Raw genomic sequence first — 19,629 nt, forward strand, 5'->3', positions numbered from 1 at the left:
TTAGATTGGATCTTAGGAAGAAGTTCTTCCACCCTCAGGTGGTAAGACTCTGGAACAGACTGCCCAGAGACAGCTGTGGATGTCCCCTCCCTGGAGGTGTTCAAGGTCCATTTGGATGAGGCCTTGAGCAACTTTTTCTCAATAAGAGGAACCCCTGCCCATGGCAGGGAGGTTGGAGTAGATGATGTCTAAGGTCCCTAAGCCATTCTATGATTCCCCACATTCCTGCCCCTCCACTTCTTTTTTATTTGAGGCAGAAGCTACCTTCATCTGCTGGATTTTATCACCTATGGAACTTTTTTTTTTCCCCTTTGTCAGATTTTTTAAGGGGTTTCCAGTAAGAACAGAAGCCTTCCAGAAAGAAAAAAAGCAACCTTCCCTCATTAGCAACAGGACATCTAATGTCCTTTTTTGTCTGTTTTTGTGTTAGTTTTACTGCACATTTCTTGTGGCTGTGCATTACACCTTTCATACAAACACTGGGACTTTGGACAGAATTAGACTTATTTGATATTAAAAAGATGGAAAACTAAGACATACTTTTACTTTCTTAAGTATATACATAATAACCAAGACCATACCACTTTTCTGACAGATTTTTTTTGATAAGATAAAGTTACTGTAAATTTTTTTATAGTAACAGTTCATACTTGGCCCATCTGAAGTCTTGTCTGTCTTTCTTCTTTTACATATACAACAGAAGAGGGAAGCCATGTGGCTAAGAATAATAAGTGGTGGAGGCAGAACAGGTTTTTCATGGTAAGCCATAATGAAATGATACCGTTGATACTTCCACACAATGTTTGAAATTGCCTTGACTTGTAAATACACGTTGCTGAAAGGGAACAGAAAAACATTAACACATCAAGGTGGTTTTTGGGGTGCTGGGAGGGTGTAGGGGGTGGTGTTGGGTTTTTTTTTTGTCTGTTTCATTTTTTTCAACACTTTCATTACAATCTTGAGTTCTGAAGGCAGTAAGAGGAAAAAAACATATACTTGTCTGTTAGTGTAAAATTATTTTAGTAGAAATTGGAAACATTCAAGAAAACACTGATTCAAAGCAATAAGAACGGGGTTGAAAAATTTTTCATCTGTTTACATCTCAGTATCTTTCCTCAGAAATAATTTACACTGAGACCAAATGTGAAGTTTGCTAAACCAAAAAATATATTTCTAACAAAACCCAGATTTCTATAACAAACCACATTCATTCTGCTGTCTGCCATTCTTCATTGTTAGTGAGCTCCTTATTCCTACAAATCAAACACTTGCAGAGAACTGTAAAAGACAGCATACTACAGTTCATCACACCCAACTAGTGAATGTTAAATGAATTTAGGAACAATAGAAAAAATACAGGTCCTGAAAGAGTTTTGTTTTCTGACATAGAAAAGTCACAAAATGCTTTCCAATTCTCTTAAACTTCTGATTCCCTGTCCTCACAGATCTGACACACACCAGTCACACCACAGACTTCCCTACTTAAGTCAGGAGCTTGCAGTAGGAAGTCCAGCCTAAGAACCTGAAAATACTTGCAGCAAATGGGATTGCTTTGAACTGGCATCAGTTCTTTGTATCTTGTCATCCTACTGCAGTGTAATAGAAACTTAAAGTATGAGCAAAAATTAACAGTTATTCTTACACTTACTTGAAAAATGCAATAAGGAGATTAACCATAATTATGTACTGTACAAAGAGGTAGACAGCTTGAAGAAACGGGGTCAACCATGTCCCTGGGCCACAGAGATGAGCAACTTTCTCATCAGAATTATTTGCACATACTGCATTGGGGAAAAAAGACACAGAGCAAATAAAACTTTTAGAACTGCCAGCAGGCATAGATAGAGGAAAACAAAGTTCCCTATCACAGATTGCAGCGACCTAATATTATACACTGGCTCTGCACTTCCAATGCTTCCATCCATTTACAAATATGGTAGAAAACTACAGGAGACAAAGTTTCTGGTTAATACTATGGTATAATCACATTATCAGATTTTTAAAAAGCCTAATAGACCCCCACAGATAACATATTGGTATGACAGCCTTGGGGGAAATTCCAAAATCTTCCTCGAAACATCCTTGTGCAAAACTGTGAGTAAACTGAGTTTTCATTCTAGGCCATTCAAGCTTCCTTAAGGATAATGAAAAGTCAAGTCAAGAAGTTATATAGTTGCAACCCACAAAAATGAGATAATCCAATTACCAGAATCAACATCAACAGCACTAAGCATTTAATTTCATAAAATTAGAATTGCACTAAGACCTTTAGGAGATCTTAATCAGAGTATGTTTTCTCCTTCCTTGCTTCCAAATCTAGGCATCTTACCATCAATTTCATAGGCATACACTTCACCAAAAATCATCCAGTATGGATGAAACACAATATCTCTAGCAAGAGTCCAAGAGGGTCCCTCATCAGGATACAATATTGCCTTCCTGGGAACACCAAAACTGAGCAGTACCAGTGCCATAATCACCACAATGTAAAACATGTTGGCCACCTGTTAACACAAAGAAGTCAGTTAACCAACAAGGTCATAATTTCACAACTTTAAACACTTTCACAATGACAGTATAAGCTTGATGAATTCTATGTATTTATCTAGGGAAAAGCATCTAGGACACACATATATTTCAGTGAGAAAATTTTGTTACTTAACAAACCCTGTAAAAAATTTATTTTGTATTTAGTATCTTTCTCCAAAAGCAACTGAGTAAATCCTTTGTAACTCAAATACCTATTGTGTGGTTAAATAGCAGCCCATAGAAACATTCCTTCCTAAATGCACTTCCTGATAGCTGCACAAAACACAAATCTGATTTTCCAAAGGTTTTCCATGGGTCAGAACCCATGCCTCTAGTAAGAAACCAAAGCGAGAAATGAGCAGCTTGATGCCTTCCTCTTTAAGGGCTCAGCTTTGTAGAAATCATTTTATGGGGGCAAAAAACCACCCAAACTGAACATCTCTTCATCCCTTTCACCTTTGTATAATCTTTCTTAACATTTAGAATAGATCACTGACAGTAAAGTTAATTTTTTCAATTTAAACAATTTTAATATTTTCTATGTGAGACAAGAACAGAACACAATCTATTCCCAGTTTTCCACAGCACTAAACAGGAAGGTGCTTTAGAATAGAAAGTAAATTAAACCTTGGACTAGAGAGCACACAGGCAAAAAAATTAAGATTACAAATAAATCTCACATCCAAAAGGGAAGCAATGCTAGATAACTCATGTAAAAAGTATCATTTTCACTCTTTTGTCACCTAAGAACAAATCAGATCGAAAATGAAGGATTTCCCAGCTTTTTACAGATGTGACAGAAAAAGCTCCATAATAGAGACCTTCTGATCATTCCTTATTTTGAAACACATTACATTCCAGCTAGCTAATTCTGCACATTGAGTTGCTGACACCAGGATAAGTTAACTAAATAAAACTTCTCAAATATATAATTGGATGCAGCAAAAAAAACCTTATTTCGATTGGAAAAACAAACAAACAAAAACCACTAACAGAAGTAGGACTTACCATTTTCCCAATCATCATAACGTAAGGGCCAGCCTGTTGATTTACAGCTAGAAAATCCAGTAATCTCACATACCAAAAAATTATATTGAGACAGTATGTAATTCTTCCAGCAACAAAGACATAATTTTCTCTATAAGTGTTTCCACCAAAATTCCCCTTTGCTCCAAATCTTAATGCAAACCCAATGAAGAAAGTGACAATGGCAACAGTGTCACTGATATTGAAGTAATCACTGAACCACACTTTAATCTTCTGATTAATCTTTCCAGCCTCTGACATAAAAATCTGCAACAACAAAAAAAAAAAAGTCATGTCTCTCACATTTATTGCACATGGGTTGAAATACCTGAATCAGCAACAGCTTTATACTTGCAAAAATAAAATATCTATTGACATGGATAACTGTTTTACACTGAGGAATCAAAACCAGTGTTAAACTGTGTCAGCTGCACAGTGACAAGGAGGATGTGTGCTTACTTCTCTCTGAACAATTTATGAAGGAATTTGGGGTTTTTTTGTTTTGTTGGGCTGTGGGTTTTTTCTTTCTTTCCCTGGAACAGGGAAACAGGGTGATGTGTCCTCCTCCTGAGGAGGCAGGAACTGCACAAACATGTGATGAACTGATCTGACTGAAACCCTGTTCCCTGTACCCCTGCCACCAAGAGGTACAAGGCAGAGAAAATTTTGAACAATGTTAAGCATGGGAAGAAAGGGGCAGAGGGGAAAGTGTTTTAGATTCAACTCCTATTTCTCGTTATTCTACTACTAATTATTTGTAATAAATTTATTTTCCCTGAGTTTATTTTGTCCATAAGAGTAATGGGTGAGTGATCTCTATTTCTCCCTGTCCTGATCTTGACCCAAGAGCCTTTGGTTAGATTTTCTCTCCCCTGTCCAGCTGGGGAGGGGACTTGATGTCCAGCCATGGTCAACTCACTACAGTGTTACATCATGTAGTCTGGTGCCTGAAATTTATGTTCTCTTGTTTATAAGCACAGTTTAAAGCACACTGTTGTAATTGTCAAGGAAAATGATAATCCCAGATTGTTCCAGGCCTACCTCACGAATTTTCTCAATTGCTGATGTGAAAATGTAAGCAATAACAATCCACTCTTGAACAGATGGCAATTCTTCCATTTTTACAAGAACCACAAATGTGTAGAGCATGAGGAATCCCAAGTATGCCAACTAAAAAAAAAAAAAAAAAAACCCAACCTAAAATTATACATATAATTACTGAAGGGTTCTTTATAGATGTGCATAGAATCTTTTGATGTGGTATACAACAAAAACTTCAAGTAGGATTACAGTACTATATTTACCCCTTTAAGCAGACAAGTTATTACTTATAAAGGGATAAAAACATTCTCTGAGAAGAGGAAAAATAGCTGTAATAAGCTATTTCTTGTTAGCAAAGCTTTGTTCTTATTACAGCTATTTTTCCTCTAATACAAATTTTAGAGTTTCTATTACAGTAATTTAAACAAACCTGGGCATGAACACTTTAGCCTAATAAATTATTACAGAATTCCTCCTAACAACTGATGAAATTAATTACTCCGGCCACAATAAAAAAGGCCATGTAATTACTCTCTTAGTTTTAAAAAAATATTCTCAAAGCAAACATAATGAACTCAAAAAAAAAACCCAAACCATGGAGCAATGCACATGCAGTTTCAAGTATTTCTCATTTCCAGTTTAGCAAGGTAAGGGGTTTTTCTGTTGTTTTTAAAAAAGCTCCTAAGCTGTGATTCAGGTCACACAGCTACATGTCAAGAAAAGAACCCCAAAAACTTCACTAGATTTCCAAATAAAATGCACAGTTACACAGAAGAAAACTCACCGTATTAAACCAAAACTTCACAATTGGTGCATGATAAAATGCATAAAATTTCTGTGTAATTGGAAGTCTTTTAGGTTTTGCTGGAGTCTCCATATCATTCTTTTCTAAAGTACTGTCCAAGATCCTTACTTCTTTAAACACCTCCTAAAATGAAAGGCCAGTTAAATTCAAACATAGATAAACATGCTTTTGGAAACTCATTTTAACTCTTGGATTTAAAAATGTAATTATTTAAGTTAGAAATAATTGCTTTTTGTCCTTCTGCCCTACATTACCATAGGTATTTCATCTGCTGCATTCTGGAAGTTGTTTTCACTGTCATCCATTGCCATTTGATGAGCATCTTGAGACTGAGGAATATGTGACATTTCAGCCTTGGTCTTATATTCCAACAGCAGTATAGCAGGAGGGAGTAAAATACTCAGTATCACCTGGAAAAGATGAAGACTCAGTGCAAACAGTTCACAGCTACACTGAAGCATCAGAATATCCCAACACACAGAATGTTCTCTGAAAACATATCAAAATTTTAATCACTTGATATTGAGGGAAAAATAGAAAATAATTAGATTTTATTACTTAGATGTACACTGAAGAGACTAGGATCACATATAGAGTAATTCTTAGATTGAAGATACAGAAAAGTATAAGAATCAAGAAATTCCAGCACCAAAAGCCATGAGAATGTATTCCAAGCCTGAAGATCCAGAGACGTTCTATTTACATTCTATTCTTTAATCCATTTCCAAAAACTCAAGCTGTGTACTGTCAAGATATACTTAAGACACACATCCACGTGGAAGCTGTGGGTTTGGTAGCATTTGGATGGAGTGGGGAAGGGGGAACATTTTGTTTGCTTATGGGGGGTTGGTTTTTCTTAACTTACAGTAGAAAAATGAGCTAATGTAATGATGAAGAGAATACATGAAAGATATTTATTGCCATTAGCCTGTTACAAAAGCAAGCAAGAAAGCAGTTAATCAGTTATGAAAGAGGATTTTAGTAGGTCACAAGTTAAATTATGCTTGTAGATATTTTGTAGGAAAGTTGTTTTTCATTATATTCCTAGCAACAATTAGGCTTTGGTACACCATCTCAAAGAGATATGCAGCTCCCATTTTGACTCAATTGGTCTGTATCACAAAGGTCACCATTGGAAAATCTATCCCTGATTTGCCTACCCTCCTTTCATTCTGTGCCATGCTTTTGCTCAGTTTCTTCCTCCAAATAGGAAGCTTTTCTACATCAAGTCTCTTGTGCAGCTGCCTGTAAACAGCCAAAATGCATTAAACTGTATTCTTACAGTGGGGTTTTTTTTGTCTGTTAACATTTTTTACCACTGTTTTAGTAGTGGATTAGTATTTTCATGATCTCTTTAAACCTCTGATTAAAGACTACTTGCCTGATTTTTGCCTTCTATATTCCTGTACCTTATTCAAAAAGATAAGAGTATCAAAAGAAGAGTTAAACACATGCTTCCAATTTTAATTATGTTATAGGAGACTGTTTCACAGGATATCTTAACATAAGCTATGGTTGTGAAAGCTTTGTACTAATAGCAATTAGAAACATCCTTTCCTTCCACTTAAAAATAAATTGTTAATCCTTTTTAAGCCAAACTGCAACAGTGCTTACTTTGTACCATGAATTCTTCCTCATGTTCAGCCTTCCCATCCACATATCTGATAACAACATCTGGGTACAAGTATGTGCTACAAATGGGCGAAGCCTTGATGACACTGCCAGCTTCAGACAAGTTGAGTTGCTCCAGTTTTTAAGCTCATAGGTCAGTAATTTCATTGCCATGGTTTCATCTTGTCGGAAGGACTGTTCTAACAGTTCAACTGCCAGTTGACCAAACTCACTAGAATAAGAAAAGCCAACACTAGAGTTTAGGTTTAATTTTCTTAAACAAACAGATTTCCAGTAGCACAGCTTGAGTAGACTATATCCTGGCCCTTCTTTATAGATACACTGTATAGCAATTTGTAACTGCAACATGTGAATCTGTGACTGTTAAAGTATGCAGAGGAATCACATGGAAGTAAGTGACATATTCAGTGTCATTTTAATTTAGCTATAAATCACCACTTGCTACAGGTATCAAGAGAAAGCAATATTTAATATAAAACTTCTTCTAGAGTTCTACTTAATCCTTTTTGCAAAAAAGAATTGTCTTCAAGTGTGCTAACAGAATTATTAGGGGTTTGTTCATATATAGACCACTAACTTCATTACGGATTTCGAGAAAAAAGCCTTTAAATTATAAAAATGTAATTTACTTGGAATACTGTTTCAGTTCCTCTGATGTGTCATCAACAAGGTCACTTTGTTTTGCTTCATATGCCATTGAACGATACACTTTGCAAGCAACTAATGCTTTTGCCATGGACTCCTCCCCATGCTGCCAGAAGAAGAGGGCCATCTTCTGCCTCTTCATTAACACTGCCCAGAGTAAGAGCTCGTTGAGAGGATATGCAAAGCGTCTCGTTTCAGGATCATCTATGTCTACTATTTCGTCTTTGGTTCTCTTCTTTTTTCTCTCTTCTGCACCAGTGTCAATCTTTAAAATAAAATAAAAAAAGTTAAATTTCAGATATCTGAACTTGATCCTTACATAACATGAAATAAAATGCTGAGTGATCCGATAGCAAAGTATATATGATTCTAGAAAAGAAAAATCAATTTCTGAAGACTTGAAAAGCAGTGACACTTTTAGAAAAAAATTCAGTTGAATCCAATTCATTTTAATAACTGGGAGACTGAATTACTTTGATTTACAGATCAAAAGAAAAGCAGTAACTAATGTACACACAAATGAGGAAACTCAAGGAGTCTGCTTATAGCAAACACACAGCCAAATCTTGTTCCATCTACAAAGCCATGTGAATCCCCCTCATTGCTAGAACTGTGCCAAAGATAAGCTTTTTGCTCTCTAACATATAAAAGTTAATTCCGAAGACTATTTTCATAAACATTCTGCAGAATCCTGTAAGCATGTGAGACAGTTTATAAACAAATACAAAAGCAAGGGTGAAATTCCAGCTTCAATGAAGTCAGTGAACCTGCTGCTACTCACACTTCAGTGCCTCTTGGATTTCAACCAGGTTGTCCACTCTTAATACTTAAACCCCAGATATTCCCCTCACACATCTGTACCTTTGGTTTGTATGGCTGTGCTGTTTTGATGAAGTGATTGTGGCGCATTTTTTCTTTCTTGTCTGCTCTGTTACCAAAAGACTCATGGCTTTTACACATCTGAGGAGTAGTGTTTGAAGGATTTCGCCCAGATCGCTGTAACAAGAGAAAGGAATTTGGTTTGGTTTCCTTACTCTTACCCACTAGGCATTATAAAATCATCTGTTTAGAGTTAGATACTTAGCTGAGCACTTAAAACAACTGCTTTGCTCCTGAAACAGTGACGAACTTAAATAACAGCAACAACCAGAATTTTCAGTGGATATTTAACAGGCTTTTTCTTTGTTTCAGATTTTTAATAAGTCACAAAGTAGGTAGTCACAACGGGTTGCTTTACAAGAAGCTAAGACTGTGGTGAATCTGCATGTTTAGAGCCCATTTTTCCCCTATGAGCAGGAAAAGGGGGAGTAACAGAGAAGGAATTTAGACATGCTAGAATAAGGAACAAGAGAACAAAAACTTTTTTTTGCCCTCAGTCCCAAGAATTGCCAATTGCCCTCATTGGCCCTAACTGCCTTTAAAATAACCAGATAATTGACAAGAAGAACAATACATCTCCAGTTTTCTCCAAACTTTTTTTTTTTTAAATTCAGAACATATGAATCAGCACGTCCTGCTCTCCAACTGCCACATACCCGATTGTTTCCACTGAGACTGTTGTATATAGCTCTAAAGCGTTTTCTTGTATAGGTGCATCTATAGGTTCCTCCCATCAGATATTCAATAACCAGCCCCACATCAATCAGGTTGATTTTATATCCGGGAGGAAGATTTCCCTAGAAATACAAGAGGTAGTTTTAATTCAAAAACAACAAACCCAAACCGTCTACCTGGCTCAATATGTATCAGTTTCAAAAAAGAAAAGGTTATATAGCTTCTGTATGACATTCCCTAACAGGGTAGATACTCACTCTGTTGGGAGGGTTTCTAAATGCTTTTTGTCTACTGCTTTAACAACAAAAATTACTCTTAGTTTGCAGTATCAACTTTCAGTCCCTCCAAAAAGCAAAACATTCATGAGCAAGATGAAAAAGACAAATGCTTATCAGGTTTAACACCTTTCTGGCAGCAGGGCACTAAGCATACAGCAAGTATTGGAAACAACAGAATGACTGCAGTTGCTATTTACAATAAAAGATAACCAACAAAACTGAAATTAAAATTGACAGTCATACATAAGGAATCATAAAAAACCCCTAACATTGCTAGGTTGACAGATTTTTACATTTGCAGCCTACCTGTTTGACATCCCGAACAAGATGAAAGAGTGTTGGGTTAGTTGGGCCCTGCTTCTTTATAAAAAAGAGGGGAAAAAAATTGGAATGAGAAATTAAAAGTGCAGTGACAACATGAGAAGATTACAGTAGTAGCCAAATATTTTTGCATGTTGGGTAAAGAAAAAAAAATTCCCTACTTTCTAAGGGATTTTCAAATTTAGCCATCAAATAAATGCAAATATTTCAAACTACTGCATTAGCTGCAGACTATTTCCTTTTTTGTCTCATTTTACTTGTGTTTTAATTTGGGACACAATTAATACACCCTCAATACATCCAAAAAGGAGAAAGAAAAAAACACAAACCAACCCAGAATACAAACAGCAGCATTATATTGTGGGATTTTTCTTTTTCTTTTACTATTATTAAAATATAAACCAGTTTTGAAGAATAAACATTTATATTTACAGGCATACACACAGAATTCCCTCCTACTGACACTTCAGACTGGTGCACACAACATAGTATACAACACTGAGCAACCAAAAAGCTGTTCTAGGAGTAGCTTATAAAGCAATCATTCACTTACTGTGTTATAAAGTTCTTCCAGCCTGGGAATTGTAAGGAATTTGTGCATGCTTACTCCATTTTCAATCAGCAATTTCACAAATGCAACTCTATCCATCACAAGGGCATCTAACATTGCCTGTTCCAGGGAGCCAACCTACAATAAATAAGGAACAAGATAGAGCCTGGAGAAAGACTGTAAAATGGAGCATCACAAAAGTAAGTGTGCTTAGATTACATATCAACCTCATCCACCTACAGGGCTGAGGAAACCTTATACAAAGGTTTATTTAAATAAAGAAATATACTTATATATATACACACACACACACACATATATATAAAAACACAAAGACGTTGCCCTTGGTTCAGAAACTCCATTAACTTCTCACAGTTACAGGATTAGGGAGTATTCTGAAGGCTTCATCAGGAAGTCTTATAATCTTCCATACCTATATCCTACTGTCCCATTACACAGGACTAAGTGGACAGTTGGTTTAACACAGTTCACTTTTTCTCATAGATTGATACTGGATGAAACACAAGGATATCAAACATTTAAAGCACAACTTGCTTTAAAGACAAGTGCACACCATTGCTACCAATAAGCCTTACAGTATGACTGCACACCCACATAAAGTTACATTTTATCTTTACAGTAATACAGAAAAAAGGCAAGCTTGACAATACAATGTAGTTTCCAAACTGATTTGCAGACTACAAGAAACAGACTTTTTGTCCTCCCCCATCAAAGGACACTGCAGTGCTGCCAACAGTAGTTAATACATACATTTTACTAGATGCTTCTTAAGAATCCTGTAACTATGCAACAGTAAGGAAGAAAGAGCATCTGACTAAAATTAATCTTTTGCAATGTCTTTTCTCCTCTTGTTTTTAAGAGCTCCTAGCACATTTCTAAAATTCTTGGACCACTTTCAACTACACAATAATTAAACAGCTACACAGTATGCAAAAATTACCTTACTCAAAATAATTCTGTCAGTATTCTACAGGCTCTATCTACACAAGTCAAAAGATTCATTCTTTACAGTAAGCTGAGTTTCTCAGAAGATATCATTCTGCTTAATACATACCAGCCATTGCTGCCCATAAACAAAAACATGATTTTTGGCTATGTCAACTCTATCCCACGCAAGGGTAAGAACAAGCTGGTCAAATGCAGATGCATTTGTGCCTTAAGAAGCAAAAACAATGACAAAAAAATCAAATTAATTCAAACATAAGATAATCATCATTCTTCCTTCCTAGAAAGGTCAAACCAAGTAATCCACCATGAAGTTATAAAATGTATTTCAACATTTCTGATATGGTATTGCACTATCAACACAGTGACACAGTAGGTTATTGTTCTCAATACAGAGAACACAGGAGGTGTTCGCATAAAACTAAAGTTTTCCACAGATTATATTATTTTACAAATAATTCATCACAGAAACACAAAATAAATATCCAAATGCTCTTAGAAGTCTCACCTTTCAGCAGTGCTGTAAGTATCGCAACATCAATGTCCTGATGTTCATCTGACCCAATATGAAAAACTGTAATCTGTCCAAAATGGTAAAATAAGGAGAAACATTTTTAAGTTATTTTCAGGCAAAGGTCCTTTATGTCAAGAATTGAGATATATTAAAAGGTCACCTTATCTTCAATTAAGCCTATGCTCAATTTGAACTTACCTTTAGTGTCCACTCCATGTTGTTTTTCTAACCATGTGCCACACAAGACAATCTTTTATGAGAAAAAGCACATCACAAACCCTTTACATTCTTGAATCAATCTGAACTTCTTTTCCCAGTAAGATTACAATTTTCTCTTGTCTACAAACACCACAGAGAATCCTGTTTACCCGTGCTCCTTGGAAACAATGACACTCAGATCACCAGAAGTAATCACAAGAATTGTCCCTCTTGGCCATGAGATATAAATGAAAACTGTATTTTACTAATTTTTATAACTGAAAGATCCATTATATCCATAAATTATTTTTGCATGACTTAATCACATACAACATTGAGTTACAATTTAACACATCCACAAATGCATGCACCTTGCATAAGTTTTTTCATGGCAAGACCTACTTACAAGTTCTTTTTTTTTCATGCATTCCAGCAGTGTCTGAAACAAATGAACTGCTTCACTTTGACCAAAGTTAAATGTCTTTTTGATGGTTGAAATTATTTCAGGCTCAGCACCCTCAGGAACATTCCTGAGATTCAAACAAACAAACAGGAAGACCCATTGTTATACATGAACAGTAACAACAATGCATTTAATTAGTTTCAACATGTCCATTCAGTGTCCTGCTATCTATAAGCTGATTACTGTTGCAGTGGCAAAATCTTGGGTAACCTTCAGAAAGGAATATATGTTGCTTAATCTCTTTTTACTCCTGCCTCCTAAAAGCACCACAGGTTCTCTCCCTTTCTTTCCCATACCCAGTTCTGAGATATTGTCATCTGAAATATTTTGACACAAAATAACAGAGTACTCAGCCCTCTGAAGAAGACCTGCTTCTGATCTTTCTATGGACAAAACTGTTTTACTGCTAGGTTAGATGCCTGCCTCCTGGTTCTGAGGCAGTCCCTGCAATGAGGACTCAAGATGTTTAAGCATTTATGCAAGTCTGACAACAAACTATACAGTTAAATACTGTGGAGCTCAAGCACATCCCTTTTATTATTTGAAATTACACTTAAGACACAAGTCTTTTCTACACTGAACAGAAGAGCGGAAAAAGTTCAGTTTAAAGACTACTCAGAAGAAACAATGTAGAAACACTTTTCAGAAAAGGTACTACTATGCAACAGCCAATTGCATGAAAGTATTTCCACTCAATGTAGTCAAGTGGTACCTTCAAGCAGTTCAGTAACTACTACAGGGCTTTCAAGAGAGTTGTCTCCTCTAGTTATAATGGTGTAACAAAATTACTGCACATAGCAAGTTACACCCAAAATGCTTCCAGTAATTCAGAACATAAATGTGTACACTCTACTTTCTGCAGGTATGGCTAAAGCAAGCATACACTACAGAATTTGGTGCAAGGTATGTGGGAGGAACAAGCCTTGGTCTTTAGCTAGAGCTCCTACTGCAGCCAGACTGGAAAGCTGCATCACAGGCAAGATGACACTCTCTGCTTTTAGCCTGTGTCTTCACACAGAAAAAGCTCTTGCACAAATTCATTAAGGAAAGGTCTCCAGACCCATCTATGTGTGGCTGATAGTTTGGTGACCAGGGCTAGGACTCACCCTCCCTCCTCTGTTTGCTTGTGAACATATGCCAGGATGTCTGCAGCTCTACCAGTTCCTTCACACACCACCACTGGCACAGGGGGACTTTCTTGCAGGAAGTCCAAAACTGTGAGTATGACGTTGGGGCCACCTTCAAATACAAGTGCCACCACAGGCACACCTTGGCCAATTCCTATAAAGTTGTAAATAAATAATAAAAACCAAACAATGCTGTAAGTGATAGAGAAAGCTAAGGTTTATTAAACAGGTAAAAAAACAAGTTATGTGCCTTCAACTGAACTAAAATGAAAATGCTGCCCACCAGACATTTTAATTGTTGGTGATGCACAGTTTCAAGCACTATTTATGCTGTGGGTGAGGGGAAAGCACTGCAGAGAAACTGATAAATACACAGGAATCCACTTTACAAAACTGAAGAGATTCTTGACTGAAATATTCCTGAAATAACGCAGAAAAGTGTACATTTTTTCTTTAGGGCACTCCACTTCTACTTTCCCCCACCTCCCCTCCCCTGAACAGTTTCCAAGGATGACAACACGTATACAATTTGAACACTCTTACACTGAAACCCTCTACTGACAGGGAGTATTGCAAAAGCATTCCTAGAAGAGAAAAAACATACATGTGTTGCTCCATAACTGGGAAAACATCAAAAGAAGTAATGGCTGCTTTGCACAAACACGGATGATGTTTTACAAACTCAGTTGCCCTATTGTGAAACTGCAAGTGATCAGTGTCAAAAACATGAATCAATCAGACCCGTAAGGGCTGACAACACACTAACAACTCAAGTGATGTCAACATTTGCTTTACCAAAGCATAAATGACAACTTTATTCAAAAGACCCTTCCACTCTGGTTCCAGAAAATTCTAAAACTAACAGTAGTATCTGGGGTCCAAAGCAGCAGGTGAAATTTGTGAAATAATCATTCAGACTTGAAAGCAACAGAAGATTAACTTTTCTACTTCCTAGTTCAGATGTCTGGTGGAAGTATGGTTTTCATTAAAGCATAGTAACACTCAGCCCTCAGGCACTGTAATTACTTACTTGCATGGATTCGTTGCAAATTAATAGTTTTTTCCAGTTCCCTCCTCAACTTAACTTCTGCTCCATACTTTCCAACTGTTCCATCATCCACCAGGATGAAATGGGAATGGAGGTTATTTAGGACGTTTAGTTTACTTAATGGGTTTAACAAGGTTTGATATGGAGCAACCACCTAAGTATAAGTACAAAAAAAAAAACATTTTTTACTTGATTTACTTCTGTAAAACCTTTTTGTCTAGAGACAAGAATTGATTGCCCAACAAGAAGCACTGACACATAAGCATGCCTTGGGTCACTATACCCCAGCAACTGTAGCTCTTTGTGCAGGAAAGCAGATAACTATCACAAAAAGAATTATGTTCTGAAGGATAACAGAAAACATCCTTTGAAAAGGTCTTTGGGGAAAACTGACTGCTCTGGCAAACAGTAACATTGAAGACTCCCCTTAAAACTGTTTCACCTTACCATTCTCCCTGAAGGTGGATTCTCTGTAACACTTGAACATTTTTGTTATTCAAATTAGTAGTATAAATGACAGGGGAAAAAGATTAAAGGCTTGAGATCAAGCTCCTCCTCAGCACATTTGCTTTTTGCAACTTGTTTACACTAATGATCTTGCACAAGTCACAGATGTCAATGTGCCTTTAGAGTAAAGTAAGTATTCCAATAACGCAAAGCAAGTAAAAAACAAGCTTGAGCAGATTTGTCAAAAAATAAGTCAAGTAAATCATTATTTCAGTCACATAATTAATCCTTACATCTCTTCCAACAAGGTCATTTCTGTTTTCAATCACTCCCCACGGAGCAATTCCAATAGTGCAAATCTTTCGAGATGATCTGGAAGCATGTTCTCTGAGAGCATCACCAACATGTTTTGCAACACCTGTTTGTGCACAAAAATATTCCAATGTATCGAATGCCACATCTTATTAAGAAATACAACTGCTTTATTAACTAACCAGGTCTTTAGAATCTGGGAACTCACACCAGAGAAAAAGACCATACTACACCTACTAGAATGAAAAAAGTACTATGTACCAGCAATTCAACAAAAGATGCATTAGCCTAGTAAGAACTGAAGAGTTCCAATACATTATTGTACTTATCTTAATCACATTAAGCTTTCCCTCTTGCAGTTTCAAGAAAACAATAACAAAAAACCAAAGACCAAAAAACAACCAACAAACAAAACCCCAATACCAAGCCAAACCAAAAGACCCAAAAATCAAGACCCCCCCACCTTTGTGCTCTTTTTCTTTGCAAGACAAAACAGCAGCCCACTTCCAACAGGACATGTTCAAAAAGTATTATTTTACTTTCACTTGACCAAACTCACTCAAGCTTATTTTGCTTTGGAATGAAGCTATGCACCAATTAAATCTTTTGTCTCTTCCAAACAATAATCCCGTTAGCTCCAAGTTCATTGGTACTTCTTTACCTGTGTTCACTCCTCCAGTTATAATCCAGGCTCCTGTTGTTACTGCAGCTTTAATAAGACCTTTGCCAAGTAACTGTTTGATGCGTGGGTGAAGTTCAAATTTCTGCATGCCCCCATGTACAGATATAACAAGCTTCGGCAGCTCCATCTGCCATTCTTTAAGCATAAGTTGCAGAATAGCTTCAGGCTTGGTATCATATGACAATCGCACGTACTGCAGGCACAAGGAGAGAGTGAAAAGGTTCTTAGGAGAAAACATCACAGAAGGACTGCATGAAAAGAAGAACCAGGATGTATTTCAGGGTACATTATTTTATTCCTGGCTACGGAAAATGTAATGCACTTTCTTAAAACACGACAGATAGAATAAATGAACATGTTTACTTTGTGTGCTCCAGAATTAAGGACAAGACAGTCAATAGTTTTGAAAGCAAGATTTGGAAAGGGAACAACCATAGAAGGATCATGTTACTCCCCCCTACTGGAACAGTGGCAGAGAAGTTGAGTCTTAATGAACACATTGTATGATGCTAAATTATACTAAATTAAATTCAAAAATAGTTATAAAAGTTCTGCCACCTACCGGGGGGAGAAGATTTCATGTCTCTTGTGAAAAGTTTTACAGAAAGACAGTTGCTTGCTTCTCCTTCCCTATTCCTGGTAGGCAGGAAAACTACATTCTTTAATAGGAAACTTCAAAACTAGGAATTTTTTCCACTTGTTATGTTCTAACAGCAGAAGATTAAGTAGATGGTTGATCAGTTAAAAAAAAATACTGCTGCATCTTTAATGTGAGCTATTCAAACAGGAGACATTATGCAGAAATTAAGCCCTACTTGAACTGAGTTCTAACTTAAAAAAAAGAAATCACTATTCCAATAAAGCGGTTTTAGTAACCCCACCAGCACTCTGCAGAAACAAGCACAGCAATGAGTAGAAAAGATTTACAGCAATTTTAAACACCATTATGCATACAAAGTAACACACACACTATTAGGAACATGAAAGAACTCTGTTAAGAGCCCTTCTCTCCACAAAGGTGATCTGACCTAGTGCCCTGACTTCCCCCCTGTGGGCTCAGACAGCTGCATGAAGAACACAGCTCCTTCCTTCAGCACTTCAGTTTGGCCACAAGAGCCATGCTCTAAACATGCTGCTTATAGCTGCATGACATTAAATAATTTCTACCACAACTAGAAATCCTTTAGAAAATGTTTGCAGAGAATATGCCAGATTTTTAGCCTCTCTAGTACATACACTTGGAAAACAAGAGTTGTTTTCCAAAATTTTTATTTATTGGTATGCTTGTTTTTAACTCAATCCCCCTCCAAAAAACTTAATTATTCTGATCAATACCATTTTACTTTAATCACTTCAAACAAGTGTACTAAAAAAACATATTCCACATCTCTCCCTAACTTAAAATTTTCAGTTTTGAAATGATGAATAGAGGGTGAGGACAGCATTCTTGACAGGTCCTATAAAAGCTTAAGAGTAGTGAGTAACCAAGCAACACAGATATGGAAGCTTGTATATATCTACGTATCTATTTTCACAAAGCCTGAAACAGTGACACTGAATTCTTACTGTAATCTGCTGAAGTGATTATGAATTCTTAGGATCATTTGCAATTTTAAGGTAAACCTGTACATGAATACAAGCAATTCTGATAAGTTTTGTTACTGAAAATAAAATTAAGAATAGAAATCAGAAATAATTCAAATCACAATTAAAAACCCTAGAATAGTAGAGGGCACTGATCTGTCACAGCATGGGAGACATTGTTTTCAGCCTTCAGTTTTGAAAGGTAATGAAACAGCCACCACCTCCGTCCAGAAAAAAAGAAAACATCATACATGCCTTAGCCCTGTAAGAATGAGAGCCACCCTGGAAGTTGATGACTCCATAAGCATCAGTAGAGGTCTGTTCTGTGTGTTTTTCCACTGACCATTCTTCTACTTCCTGATTATAGTTTTCACCCAGCTTCACATCAGAGTATTTCATAGCAAGACTTGCAGTGAAACAAGCATGTTGTCTGACTAAGCGGCCACAACAGCACCTGCACCCAACCATATCATTTAGAAAATTTGAGTAAATATTATTATTAGAAGAGATAATAACTTTTTACCTATAGGTTAGATTCAGAAAGCAATTGTTCTCATTATTATATAAACCTCTTTGCCAGAGCAAGTCTTGTTCCTATAAACATTTAGAGCAATAATTACTTACAAAACAGAATTATGATGCAAAATATTGAAGCTCATTTAGATAGCAAGTTGGAGACCAGAAGAAACTGATTCTTTGAAGCCAAATAATTTATACAGCATTTGTAAATCTGTGATATGTGTGTTGCTGACAGGTCATTATTCATTAATTATATTTGTTTTATATCTAACCTTTCACCGACCTGTCATTTTGCAATATTGATCAAAACTTTTTAATACCCTGTTATGAAACTGCTTAATGGAAAAGAATACTCATAAATATAATTACAAAGAACTCTTACCTGACAAGTTGCTGACAAATCTGACATCCTGGAAGGCATCTATAAGAAACATTTAAATATATGAGTAAACCTCATCTTGAATTTCAAGGAAGGGAAGGGGTAACAACACATCCCACTCACACCACCTCATGTGGTACAGAAAAACTCAGAGGTTTCCAGAAAAGGGCAAAACTGCTGCCTAAGTTTTAACACAGTAACTTGTCTGTCTTTAGTTTACATGTCTGCAGTACACTTGGCAAGTAAAAACATATAAACATGCAAAATCTTCAGTCCTGAGACTTTAAACAGGTTTTCAGGCATCAAACCATCAATATTTGAAACCAAGGAATATTTGGGACTGGATTATCTGCAGCACTTAAATTGAAACCTTTTGCTAGATGCTAAGAAGTTACTTACAGACCAGCATTTTTTTGGATTCATTCAACTATACACTGTAACATCTGTTCTACAAATTCATTCTTCTAATATATAGGCAAGTAGAACTGCCTGTGTGGGAGGGTTATTTGATCATTTCCAAGTTGCATGTACAGAAAAAGATGTATTTGATGAAAACTTAGAGTTACTTTAAATAAACTTCATTATATAAAAATAAGTCCTTGGTTTTTGTCTCTTCCATCCTAATTTTTTTGTTTTCCTGATAACAGTTTCCTTAACATCTAAAATTAGCACAGATAAATTTATCTGTTTTCCATAATAATTGCTTTCAAAAGCAGCTGTTAATCAATTATTAAGAGCTAATATGTAAAAGCATACAAATACAGATTTTACACAGTAACCTTAAACTGTTTTCACACTTTGAGAATAAACAATTTAATTTTGTCCTCTATAGTTACACTCCTAATTGTTAATACCAAAATAGAATTTTAGATCTTCCTTAACAGCTACTAAAGTTGAATTATCTTTATTAAAAGGTAAATATTAACAAAACATACCAGATAATCCTGTCTACATTTGGCTCATTTACACATAAAACACAAAAACCAGTAAGCAACTCTTACAAACTGAA

General features: G+C 36.1%; 1 protein-coding gene across 4 annotated transcripts in view; it reads right to left on the reverse strand.

Moving 5' to 3' along the window:
• The window catches only part of TRPM7 (transient receptor potential cation channel subfamily M member 7), a 55,599-nt gene that overhangs the window by 12,725 nt on the left and 23,245 nt on the right, over window positions 1–19,629 (reverse strand). For 3 of the 4 annotated variants that reach the window (XM_071754442.1, XM_071754444.1, XM_071754445.1), the window contains 22 exons: window positions 18,624–18,662; window positions 17,978–18,176; window positions 16,118–16,331; window positions 15,438–15,562; window positions 14,680–14,851; window positions 13,629–13,803; window positions 12,466–12,589; window positions 11,856–11,928; window positions 11,457–11,557; window positions 10,385–10,519; window positions 9,817–9,870; window positions 9,214–9,354; window positions 8,540–8,674; window positions 7,663–7,943; window positions 7,016–7,244; window positions 5,656–5,811; window positions 5,381–5,524; window positions 4,597–4,725; window positions 3,538–3,822; window positions 2,330–2,504; window positions 1,649–1,781; window positions 651–835 (listed from right to left, as the gene is read on the reverse strand). In XM_071754442.1, the coding sequence (XP_071610543.1) occupies window positions 651–835; window positions 1,649–1,781; window positions 2,330–2,504; window positions 3,538–3,822; window positions 4,597–4,725; window positions 5,381–5,524; window positions 5,656–5,811; window positions 7,016–7,244; window positions 7,663–7,943; window positions 8,540–8,674; window positions 9,214–9,354; window positions 9,817–9,870; window positions 10,385–10,519; window positions 11,457–11,557; window positions 11,856–11,928; window positions 12,466–12,589; window positions 13,629–13,803; window positions 14,680–14,851; window positions 15,438–15,562; window positions 16,118–16,331; window positions 17,978–18,176; window positions 18,624–18,662 (3,404 nt within the window). Of the gene's footprint in view, window positions 1–650; window positions 836–1,648; window positions 1,782–2,329; window positions 2,505–3,537; window positions 3,823–4,596; window positions 4,726–5,380; window positions 5,525–5,655; window positions 5,812–7,015; window positions 7,245–7,662; window positions 7,944–8,539; window positions 8,675–9,213; window positions 9,355–9,816; window positions 9,871–10,384; window positions 10,520–11,456; window positions 11,558–11,855; window positions 11,929–12,465; window positions 12,590–13,628; window positions 13,804–14,679; window positions 14,852–15,437; window positions 15,563–16,117; window positions 16,332–17,973; window positions 18,177–18,623; window positions 18,663–19,629 lie in introns of those variants that run through there. The other variant, XM_071754443.1, reaches the window with a different exon arrangement.

Source organism: Heliangelus exortis, chromosome 11, assembly GCF_036169615.1.
Source record: "Heliangelus exortis chromosome 11, bHelExo1.hap1, whole genome shotgun sequence".
Lineage (NCBI taxonomy): Eukaryota > Metazoa > Chordata > Aves > Apodiformes > Trochilidae > Heliangelus > Heliangelus exortis.